Here is a 12,849-nt window from a genome sequence, read left to right as displayed (position 1 = left end):
ACTCTGGTACGGAGTACCCACACTTATATTTTTCCATTCCAAGCACTGCCTACAATTACTCTCATTATTATTTGGTGAGCATAACCACCACCTGGTAAACAATTATCACTGTTTACGGTGCATTTTTTTAAATGACACTGAAAACAGTAACCTTCTGCATCCTTGGTTTCAACTAATTCAAAGGGAGATTACAGATCACCTCTAGTGAGTATTGAGGCAATAGTCTGTCTAGAGGCATGCGAGGACGGCCCTCCACATGCTGCCTACATTATTTTAGAACGTTTGAAATTTGGCATTAGACATTCTCGAGTTAGAGAAGCAATTGTGTGCTTCACACTGTGTGTGAAATACTAGTGTTGCCATCACCCAATTTCTATTTTCAATCAAGGAGACGTACTATTCACGCTGCTTAAAGAAAAAGGTTAAATAGGAAAAAAAGAAAAACAAAATGTCGAGGCTGAGACTCGGCACGTGCATAATCCATTTTTTGGTATGTGAAACCATGTGTATAAAGTTGCATGGTGATGACAAATCTTACAGGAAACAATGCGATCATTTTACTGATCTCATAACGGCAAGGAAGTGACATCACAAGACTGATTTTACTACTGAATATCGACATTAATAATATCAACATACAAGAATATCGAGGGGCAAAAAATCGAAAGGTAAGTACATATAGTGAAGTACAGATTTACTATGCCTAACTTCACATCTACGTGCTTTGAAGATATATGTACCACATAGGTACATATTTGTGGAGTTAGGTATTGCAAATCTAGACAGGTATTGCAAATCTAGACTTCCATGTAATTTAAAAAAAATATATTTTGTCCTCGATATTTAGTACCATCGATATTCTGACTTCGATATTTAGTATGCACCCACATAAGAACAAACCATTGCATTTTTTAAGAACCCTTTTAATCGAAAATGTGACCATGTTAATATACAAAGATTGCTAAATGCCACAAAATCTGAGTACTAAAATCACCAAAATCAACAGGCATCATCGCTTTTAAAGATAAACAGTCAGATTTGGTTAGTCGCAAGGGTTGAAAGCGGCATCATACAGGTGTAATAAGAGCTACTTCTATATGTCCTAATAACAAATATTCAGTGAAGCATCCATACCAAAACAGTCTACATTTAAAATAAATATGTTGCTATAATACCAGCATTTGTATAGCACCTTCTATCATCAGTAAGCAACCATATTTTAACAGTTAGAAATGAACAAACAGTGCATGAGTAAAATAATATGGTTTTTGCTTTTCCATTACAGAATGAAATCATACCATTTTAACAAAACGGAAGCCCTAAAAGCAGAAAAACATTATAAAATGCACTAAAATGTGATTAACTGATGCAGAGTATAATGGAATTACCAGATTTGCTCAAGATCACGAAATGCCATCAAGTGGGGAGCCTGTGGACAGAACCTACGTTTGCTTGCTCCCCCCACCCCGAACCATCTTAATACTAGGACACAGCTTCAAACTGTTGCGATCAATTTCTAATTCTTAGAGATGAACCTCAGGAGGAAGATACCCACATATGTTGATATTAACAAGTATATATCATAAAAAAGGAAATACATGTTATATTACCTTGCTTAATTTGTCCTTGCACTGCACCACTTGTGCTGGCTGTCTGGGGACTCTTCCCTTTCTCCGGAGTTCCTGGTTTGGGAGGCCTAAAACATAAAACCAGGTTTCAATGCAATTAACAAAGGCACACAGTCCAATGTGCAGTATAAACTTACTGAAAATATCCCAGATAAAAGTATAATTATTGCTAGGTTGAGCCTACCATAAACCACAAGCTGTGCAGTTACGAAAGACCTACTGTAAGCTTACCAAGAATTTACACCGGGCTCAAAACCCATCAATTGCTCATCATTTTTTGGCTTTACTACCACTTTAGTTTTCTTGCTTCTCACTCCATGGCTTGCCTTGTCCATCTTGTGTGAGTCCTTCCCCTGATCATAGCCTCTTTACTTATGTCCTTCCACTGCTCACATATAGTTAGCTATTTTTTTTCTTTTTACTTAAGCACTCAAGGAGAGGGCATGTGTTTTCCAGCTATCTTGTTTGTGTGCTTCTCTCCCCCCCATGGTCCATGTTGCTCTCTGTCTTCTATGTGCTTCCATCCCCCGCTCCACGTTTTATCTTTCGCTCTACTCTCCTGCGCTCTATGTTGGTCTTACCCATGTGCTTCTCCCAGCGAGCCCGTGTGGTTCTCTCTCACCCTCCTTGTTCTGCCCTCTCCTGGGCACCCCCAGCTCACTACCCCAACTAGCTCATCTGTTGTCCCATTCCCACCCCCACCAGTCCTATTTTTTCCCCTTATTTTGTACATTATTTCTGTAGAAACCGCATCAATTTGCTGCCAGCCCTCACAATTTCTAAATGAAAGCACTTTTGCACAACTTAATTTTCTTATTTTTTAGTTAACGATCCATATCGGGAAAAAAAAATGGCACCCGTGTCACGTTTGCGTCAATGATGACATATGCGCGCACCAACAAAATGACACTGCCGCACCTATAAAATGATCCAGCTTCTTCATTTTGCCGTTTTTTTGTTCAGGCTGTACAGAAACAATAAGCAAGACCTTTCAGCTTTGCCAATGCTTGCGTAAACTTTATCAACAACAAGCATATGCCTGCAACATGTTACCTTTTAAGAGGTCATTGACAACAGTGAAATCTCTGAAAATAATTTATAGGTGGGAATCCAGGTGAGCAAAGATAAAACTGGTGTGACCACCCATAATGGAAAATGGTTAACTGTGAGCCCACGTGTGTTTATATATATCATTTTAAAAAACATAATCATACATTAAGTAATTATTTTATAAATGAGCTAATACATTAGAAACTATAAAGGAAGGCTGATATATGAAAGAAAGACTCTTTCTTGCCACCTGTTGTAGATGTATGATGTTCTGGTTTAATGTTAGCATTTTTACTCAAGGCTGAGAACGAAAACTGCTGCTCATCTCATAAAGACTATTAATGATCAATGTTTACTCACAATGCTGATGTTCAGGGCCAGAGATAGTTTCTCATCTCTGACATTTTAATTTAGCAGACAATAGTTTAATGGTGGGCAGGACACTGCCAACTATTCTAAACTTCAGGAGACCCACCCAACGTCTGCCCGAGTTGTGTATTGAGCACCTACCTAACTGAATACTCTTTTTAGGTCGAGCATAGCAGTGCACAAGCACTGCTTTTCTGACGTGTGTTGGTATCTACGTAGGATTTTAACCACGCCCACAGCACACCTATTATAATCACTCGTTAGTGGGCTTGCCTTTCAAAAATCCTTTGTTATCATTGGTAAATGCTTTATGTTTGTCCCTCCTTGGGGCGGCTTGGTTACCTCCTTGGACATCGACCTTTTTACATGGAAAATTGCACGATTGCCGATATGTTTGACTGCAAGCAAACTTTTTTCCTTTTGTCTCTCTCCTTCACACTCAAGCTCATGGGGGCCATTGCGCTATGAAGTGACTTGCTTAAGTCAACTGTTTTACTTTTCAATTTATGTGGCAAGAAGGTCCAGTTAGGAATTTACAATGCTAAGAGCTCTACCTCGAGCAAATGCGAGACCCATTGCATTGCAAATGCTTGTTTATTTAGTTTCCTCCTAGCAGACAGCTATTAGCTGTCAAGGCGAAAGCCTCCTGGGGACTGAATTAAGAATTTACAGTGGGCTTAGAGCCGATCCCTTGCTCCCCACCTGCTCCTCCATCATTCCCCCTAGCAGTTATTTACATTGTTTTAATTTTCATCTTTTTTGGAGGTCCTAGCAACTGTCACTTACTTCTGGGTGCTCCACTACCTGAAGAACAAGTTACTTTTTTTCGGTAACTCATTCTCCAAAAAGGTATGAGTCATTGAAGGGCATGTCCATAAGGTTTGCCTGTAAATCCCCCGAAAAGCCTGAAGTACGAAGACAGGCGTGTCGTCGAAGGTTCACTGTGGATGAAATCGCCCTGCCCGAGTCGGTCATGTCTAAACCATACCGAATCGTAAACTTGGCTGCGGTTCTCCCATCTTTGACGGCTTTAGTGAGTGTGTTCTGTACGCCCTCCGGCACCAGGGGAAGTACCTGTGCCACTGTATCCCATAAAGTATGGGAAAAATGGCCCAATAGGCATGTGGTGTTTACGGACCTCAGACTGGAGGAAGGAAACATCTTCTTAGCAAACTGATCCACCCTCTTGGATTCCCTATCCGGGGGAGCAGAAGGGAAGGCACCATGGGAAGTGGAGGCTTGGACTACCAAGCTATCTGGGGTGGGGTGCCGGGTGAGGAAACTAGGGTCAGTAGGAGCTGGTCGATGGTGGCGGCCGTGTCAACACCAGGACAACATGTGCTCTACAGGCAACATAATGCAAAGAAACAAAACTTGTGCAATGTAAAAATTAATGCATTGTGTTCTGATATTGCATATTAACTTTTTGCATTGCAGGTATTTATATTGATATGTCTTTAATACTGTTTGCAATGTATTGTTCATTTTCAAGCCTTTCCTGCAGCCTGACTAGGTGTGGCTGGGTGTGGCTGGGTGTGGCAGTGGGCGGGGCTTGGGTCTATTTAAGGAACCCAGCCCAGCTCCACGTGCTCACTATTCAGAGGTCCCGGTGCAGAGCAGCAGCAGTTTCCAGGGCTCCTGTTCCGGAGGCCTACTTGGACATTTCCAGGCCCTGTCCTCATTACCTTGGTGACCCTCAAGCAGGGCGGTAACGGGATGGTCGGGTTAGGCCCTGACTCAGTTTCTTGAGATTTTTCGAGTTTTGGTCTTTGGATTAAATCATGTGTGCGATTGTTTCCTGGCATTTGAATCTTGATGGTTGAATCGGCAGCAGTGTGCGCGATTCATTCTTGGCCTTTAACCCTTGCATTTCAGATTGGCAGAGTGCGCGATCATTTCCTGGCATTTGAATCTTGATGGTTGAATCGGCAGCAGTGTGCGCGATTCATTCTTGGCATTTAACCCTCGCAGTTCAGATCGGCAGAGTGAGCGATCATTTCCTGAAATTGGAATCTTGAAGTACAGTTTAGCAATAAGATGCATATTAATTTCTGGACAATTGAATCCTGAAACTCAAATCAAAACAGAGTGTGACTTTACAGTGTTATTCATGAATCTTTTCGCTGTTTATGTTTAGGGAATTAATGTGTTAATTGACTTTTGTCATGCCATAGTTACTACTCCAAGAACTAATTTGAGAGAGTTCCATGGTCAGTGCATAAGGTGTTATTGTGGAAATGCTTAAATGAAAGTTTGCGTAATCCTTTTTTTACTTCCAGGTATTCAGAACTAAAAAGTCATGTTATTGAAAAGCTTTTGATCTCTCATGTTATCAAAGTATAGATATTTATTAACAAAGTTCATGAAGATTAATGTGAATAACTTGGCTATTGTGTTCCTAACTCTTGCTTCCACAGGTCTCCTTCCCCCCTGTTCCCAACCTAAAACCCATCCCCCGCTTGGCCATTCTTTAACTCTGTGCTATAACGGCTAGTACAGTTTGGAGCTGCAAAGAGGTGGACATATTGGGAACAGGCACAAACCCCGAGGATCCGGTCTCGCTGACAGGCTGATTGGCCTATTTACAGGAGCCCCTGTGCTGGGTTTGGACCATGTCCCGAGCAGGACATCAGTGAGGGCTTCTTTGAAGGGTAACATCGGTTCCGATGTGGAAACCCCCACCTGAAGCACTTCTGTCAGGATGTTAGTCCTGACCGGCACCGTAGGCAACTCTAGGTCCAATACCTCAGTTGCTCTACGCACCACCATGGCTTATGAAGCTCCCTCCTCCGTAACCACAGAAGGAGGTGAGAGCATGCCAGTATCTGGAGAAGTATCCAGTCCGCTGGCTTCCCCTAGATCCTCATACTAGTCCTGCTCCAATCCATATTCTAAAGGGTCCTGAGACCCCCCACCTCCCATTCCTCACCCTTGCCTGGCTGTTCAAAATAAGCCTCAGGCACTGATCTGGGCCCTGTTGGCGCCATCAAAGTCGGAATCAGTGTTGTACGATGTAGGTTCTGGCTCCGGATCATCCGGAATGAGGATGGGGCTCGCACCACCAGTAGGCGCCGGCAGTGGGGGAAGCGTCAACGTCGGGACTGACTCTGGAGGAGGTCAACTGTAAGGAACCAGCGTTGATCTGGATCCAATATCGGATCCTGAGGCCCCCAATGACATCGGGCCGAAGCCGTCAACGTGGAATTCGATGGGGGCCCCTGTCGACTCCGCAGGTACTGAAGGCTCACCAGCGGGGCAGCCCGCTCAAATACAGGCCCTTGGCTTTGTAAAATTCTTTAATTTGAACGGGGGTCGCTCCGGCTTCCAGATAGGGGGGGGGGGAGACGCGAAGTCGGCCCTGGCATCAGTTCCACGGAACCGTGCATGGACCGTCAATGTTCCTGAGTCGCCTCATTGGCTGACGGGCATGGCGAAGTCGAAGTCCTCCTGGACTTCATCTTCTTTATGTGCCTCTTCCCTGAGTGCCCGAGGACCTTGAGTGCAAAGAAGAGGACTTTGGGCTCCTGGAGCGGTCCTGTGACCTCTTCCTCGAGCGGGACTGTGACCTCCTAGGAGTCACGCCAACCAATGTTGACTGCCGGGCTGCCATGAGCTTCAGAGACGCTCTCTCAAAGCTTTCGAGGCCCTGCCCCGGCAGTCGGAACACAACTTTAAGTCGTGGTCTCTGTCGAGGCACCAGAGTCATACCTGGTGGGGGTCCGTCACCACAATGGCATGGACCACACAGCTTGAATCCCGTCTTCCTCGAGGACATCTCACACAGATGAAAAAATCTTTGACAAAAATAGCTCGATCCCGGACCTGAGCTTAACCAACATGAAAGGAAAAGAACTGGCGTATGCGCACCGGGGTGGTGCCTTTATAGATGACCGTGATGTCACAGACGTCTCCAACGATGCTTACAATGCCACGCAGAGCCAAAAGACGCACACAGATCCGAACGACGCCACCCAACGGCACGTGCGCAGGGTATTGCTCAGCAAAAAAATCTGGATTCGAAGCTGACGCCAGGTAATTCAAAGGTAAGGAATCTGCAGCTAGATAGAGTCTCCACCAGATAAACGCTTTCACAAACTTCAAGGTTCATTTAAAAAATATATATATATTGACTCAAAGGTGGCACCTGCCATCTTAAATGGGTAAATAAAAAAAAAGAAAATTACATCTGCATCATTACACTGGGGCGCACATGCATGGTGACACATGCATGCTCCTACAGAATGGTACAGCAAGCAACAGTGACCACATCTTCGTATCCTTATAAGGTACTGGCATAGTTAATAGGTCTACAAGGCAAGGCCTATTGGCTTTGCCCATGCTTGCTGTTTCATATTTGTTTAATTCCTCTGCCAGTAGAAAAGTACACTATTACAAACAAAACATATAGTTTAGAGAAGGATTCTTGGTTAAATTAAACAAGTTGGTAAGTATAGTATAAAAAAATTAGTGACAGACAAAACACAAAGTGGTTTTGTACAAAATAGTTATTATAAACAATATAGACAAAATCATAGTAACTCCTACCTAAATGGCTGTTGGCGAGCTAGGAGCATGTGGGCAAGCAGGCTAGATATGCTATCATGGCACACTGAAAAAAAGGCATGGAACTATGGTGCACCTATGGACAGGAAGTCCAGTTCTAGAAAAGATCACAGGAGCTAAAAATACCTGAATCACGAAAGGAAGTAGGATTTTGTTTGCACGTTAAACTAGATCAGATTAATGTGGGAGAATATTGGAAACAGTGTGATGAGTCAACAGAGGTAGGAGGTTCCTATTTAAGTGATGGAGACTCCGGTTATATTGGGTTTTGTGCTTGGCTGACAGCCTAAGTAGAGAGGTAGATCATTCCTTGTAGCCAAATTTGTGACCTAGTCATGCAAGGAGGAGTGATGGGGAGTCAATTAATATACTGCTTAAGACTATCATCATTATTGTATTAGAATAAAGTAAGAGGCATTTAATAAGGAGACAAATTAATGAACAAGTTACTTACCTTTGGTAATGCATTATCTATTGGGGACATATTCTAGTTGCAGATTCCTTACCATAGAATTTAACCCAGGTGTCAGTCTGGATCCGGAGATTTCTCAAGCAGTATACCGTTAGGAGGAGTGGGTCAACTTAAAGTCTGTTGTTAGCGTCGTGCTCGCCAGATATGATGTCGTGGGTCATATATAGGCGTCACCCCGACTCGCTGATGTCCATTTCATTTCACAACTTTACATGCCAGAAGAGCAGAGCCATGAAGAACACTGACCCTGGTTCATCAGAACTAGGGCCCTGAAAGGGAAGTCCTAGAAATCAGTTTGCAGAGCGGGGAGAATGAGTGGAAGGAATCTGCAACTAGAATAGGTCTCTCTACCAGATAATGCATTAGCAGAGGTAAGTAACTTGTTCATCTATCATCTGATAGAGACTTCTATTTGCAGATTCTTTACCTTAGATTGGATACCCAAGTAATACCATTCTCGGAGGTGGGTCTGCGAACCAAGATCACACCAGGAAGTCCTGCAAGACCGAACAGACAAAGAACCTGTCCCTTCGGACCTGGCTGTCCAGGCAGTACTGTTTGGTGAACATGTGCAAAAACACACATGTGCTGCCTGGCAGATGTCGAGGACTGGAACTCCACGTGCTAACGCAGTGGTTGCAGATGTTGCTCTGGTGGAGTGACCATGCAAACCCTTCAGGGGTTGCTTTTTAGCCAATGCGTAGCACATTTTAATGCAGAGTAAGACCCATCTGGAGATGGTTCTCTTCTGCACTGCCCGACCTTTCTTCGCACCCGCATAACCCACAAAGAGTTGGTCAGCTATCTGGAACTCTTTGGTACAGTCAAGGTAGAACGCCAACGCTCTTTATGGGTTTGGGGGTGGAGTCTCTCCTCTTTCTTAGAAGGATGTGGAGTCACGTAAAAAGTAGGCAAGGTGATACATTGGCCTACATTAAAGGGCATAACCAATTTTGGTAAAAAGGAAGCCCTGGTATGAAGCACCACCTTGTCAGGATGGATGGAAATGAAGGGTGGCTTCTAGGAAAGGGCCTGCAGCTCACTCACCCTGTGGGCAGAAGTGATGGCTATAACGAAGGCTGTTTTAGTGTAAGAAGCCTAAGTGGACAGTTATGAAGTGGCTAAAAAAGGAGCACACATCAGAAAAGTAAGAATCAGGTTCAAATCCCATTGGGGCATCATCAGCAGTCATGGAGGAAACATATGGCTAAGACCCTTCAGAATCTACCAACAATAGGAGATTTAAACAAGGAGGGTTAGTCAGGTAATCTCAGGAAAGCAGGGACAGCAGACAAGTAATCCTTGAGGGTGCCCAGAGCAGAGCCCTGCTGGGCTAGAGAAAGAACAAACAAGAGGATCTCTGACAGAGGGGCAGAGAGAAGGCCAGTAGACTTATCTGTGCACCATGCCACAAATTTGTTCCAACAGGCTTATATCATTTTGGTGGCGGGATGCCTGGCTGACAAGTTAACGTTACAGACTTCAGGAGAAAGGTCAAAAGCTGTCAACTGCCACCTCTCTATCGCGAAGCAAGAAAGCAGAGACTGGACAGGTTCGGGTGGAGAACTGTCCTCTGCTGCTGCGACAGAAGATCCTCCCGAAAGGGCAGTCTGATCAGAGGTTCAATAGCCACGCTCAAGAGCTCGGGATACTGGCTCTTCGTGACCAGTCTGGAGTCACAAGATTTACTTGGGCCCGGTCGTGCTTGATCTTCTTGAGAACTCTGGGCAGAATTGGTATAAGCGTAAAGGCATAAAAGAGGCCTGAGTTCCACTCCAGACAAAAAGCGTTGCAGAGCAAGTGCTGCCTTGGAAACTCCAACGTACAAAACAGATGACTTTACGCATTCACTGCGGAGGCGAAGAGATATAACCAATACTCTCCCCACTTCTGACCTTGCACCACCTCTAGATGGAGGTGTAAATCATGATCGACCAGGCATTGACGGCTGAGTTTGTCCACTCTGGCATTGAGAGAACCTGCCAGATGCTGAACCACCAGCGATATACTCTGATGTTCCAGCCATGTCCATAGACACAGAGCCTCCTGACATAGGGTCCACGACCCCACCTTGCCCTGCTTGTTGCAGTACCACATTGCAGTGCCGTTGTCTGTGAACATCTGCATCACTTCCCCTTTGAGAGAGGGAAGGAATGCTTTCAATGATAGCCTAATTGCCTTGAGCTCCAAAAGGCTGATATCAAGCCCAGACTGCTGACGACAAGACACCTCTGATCTCCACCTCTCCCATGTGACCGCTCCATCGAAGGAGTGATGCATCTGTCAGATCTGGTTGGGGAAGGGAGAGGGCTCCGCCTCTGACCTAATTGCGGTTCAAAAGCCACCACCTTGCGCAGTTTACTTCGAGATCTGCACCATGTTGGAGAGAGTCCCCTGATGCTGAGCCCACTGGAACGTCGGGTCCCACTGCAGAGCCCGCATATGCCATCTGGTATGTGTTACCAGCAGGGTCCAGGAGGCCATGAGGCCCAGCAGCTTCAGGGTCATTCTCCCTGTAATCTAGGATAGAGACTTAACATCGGTATCATAACCTGAATATCCTGGACTTGGTGCTTGAGAAGATAGGCCCAAAAATGCGCTGTGTCCAGAACAGCTCTGATGAAAGGAAGCATCTGAGAGGGAGTCAGGTGTGAGTGCGGCACGTTTATTACGAACCCCAGCAAATGCAGGAGGTCCACCGTAGTCTGGAGGTGGGAGACGACAGCATGGGGTGAGCCAGCCTTCATCAGACGTCGAGGTAGGGGAAGACAAACCACTTACCTGCGCAGATGAGCTAGAAGTAGGCTCTGAAGATGGAGGCCTAGAGCAACGACGCTCCTTTTACCACATCACGTCATCCAACCGATGGGGTGAAGCAGAAGAATGCTTGCTCTTCGACTTTTTCTTGTGCTTACCCGAACGTCCCAAGGACTTAGAGTGGGGTGATGAAGAGTGTGAGTCTCGAGACTGTCCTCTCAACCGAGACCAGGAGCGACGTGGAGCCAAGGGCTGGGCCGCAAGTAGCTTTAGGGATTGCTCCCTCAAAGCCTTCGGGTTCATGGTCCAGCGCTTAAAGCACGACTTCGAGTCGTAGTCACGCTACAAACACCAAAAAAACACAAGGTGAAGATCCGTCACAGACATCATCTGGGTACAGGAGTCGCACCGCTTGAATCTGGTCTTCTGTGGCGAAACTGCAACGCACCAGAATGCCAAAAAAGCTTCAACAAGTCGAAAAGACCAGTCAAAAAGTGACTGTAGGGGTAGCTCTTCTTCAGATCTGCACGTAGGCTGGTGCGGAAAGAAAGGAACCAACATCAGTGTGACGGGGTAGCACCTATACAGGACCTACAACGTCATAAATGCTTAGCACAAGGCCAACAATGGTTGCGGAGTCGACCAATGCCACTTAACGGCGTACAGGGGTACTGCTCGAGAAAAATCTCTGGATCTAGACTGACACCTGGTGGAATCTGCGACTAGAAGTCTTTATCAGATGAACTATTTGAAAAAGCACAACAAAAAAAGTAGAGTTTTTTAAACTGAATTTTGGGACACTTAGTCACATCTCCACAATTACATTCCAGACAACTTAAATTTTAAAAAGCAGTTCTACATTTCTATGTTCTCCTGATTGATTTGATCTTATATGTTGTGCACATCACAACTTATTTGCAAATTAAGTAACCACGGCATCACAGTGATCTGTTCTCCATAGTGTCCTGGGACATACAGATAAACATGACCTGTAAATCCCCAGCACGCAGATTTCTCTTCCCTTAATAACACCAAACATCATACACTGCTGCTGGATCACCCTGACTCAGTAGACCTCAAGATGATTTCACTTCTCATGGGCTGGTATTAAAGAGAAAATAATAAAGGAATTTTTCTGCCTTCTTCTGTCCACGAGAAATGAAGAGTCCCCTGATATAGCTATTATTCAAAATCTCTGTGACATCATTTAGAAGAATGGTAGGAAGCAGACTCAGTATATACTATACCAAAGTGAGGTATAGTGTGCAGTCCAGGGATTACCCATAGGCTTTACAGAAGCTAAAGTAGAAAATACTAAAACTTTATTTTGTGGTAGTGTGGTCGAGCAGTTAGGCTTATCAGAGGGTACTGCTAAGCATTTGTTGTACACACAGTCAAGAGATGAGGCACACACTCAGTGACTAACTCCAGACCAATGTTTATGTATAAAAAAAATTAATACTTTGTTACGTTATTTCTAGAACCCAATGGATCTTTGCTGCAATTAAGTACAGTTTCAAGAATGTATCACTTTCAAGTATCAAATAAACTATGTTTAGAATTTACAGATAAAACAGTTTTCTGGTAAGTAATACTTTTCAATTTCAAAAGTAGACAATGCAGTCCTAGGGGAGGAAAAGTAACCACACAATTTGCAGGCAAGTACTGGACAGCCAATTAGGCTGTCCACAGGGCAAAGTTTAGGAAGAAACCAAGGGAGCACTACCAACAACACAGGGCTGGCCAGTTGCAGAGGTCAAATTTGGTATCGGGAGCCCAGTGAAAACCTATGGTGACTGTGGGGCACCTAGAAAACACAGCTTGCAGGTACGTACTTGCAACTTCATGGCACAGACCTGGGAGTTTAGATCAGCATGGGGGGGGGTGGCACCAGAGGTCAGCGCCAAACACACACCCACAGCAGCACGGGGCGGCCAGGCGCAGGGTGCAAACACTGCGTTAGGCACCCAATGCTTTTCAAAGGGAGAACCCCAGGGGTCACAAAGATGC

General features: G+C 44.9%; 1 protein-coding gene across 4 annotated transcripts in view; it reads right to left on the bottom strand.

Moving 5' to 3' along the window:
* Positions 1 to 12,849, bottom strand: part of WDR7 (WD repeat domain 7) — a 972,184-nt gene that overhangs the window by 693,746 nt on the left and 265,589 nt on the right. For all 4 annotated transcript variants that reach the window (XM_069219934.1, XM_069219942.1, XM_069219953.1 and 1 more), the window contains one exon: positions 1,611 to 1,696. In XM_069219934.1, the coding sequence (XP_069076035.1) occupies positions 1,611 to 1,696 (86 nt within the window). The remainder of the gene's footprint in view (positions 1 to 1,610; positions 1,697 to 12,849) is intronic.

The sequence above is a fragment of the Pleurodeles waltl genome, chromosome 1_1 (assembly GCF_031143425.1).
Source record: "Pleurodeles waltl isolate 20211129_DDA chromosome 1_1, aPleWal1.hap1.20221129, whole genome shotgun sequence".
Taxonomy (NCBI): domain Eukaryota; kingdom Metazoa; phylum Chordata; class Amphibia; order Caudata; family Salamandridae; genus Pleurodeles; species Pleurodeles waltl.
The sequence above is the reverse complement of the archived record's forward strand: the minus strand, read 5'-3'. Positions and strand labels throughout refer to the sequence as shown.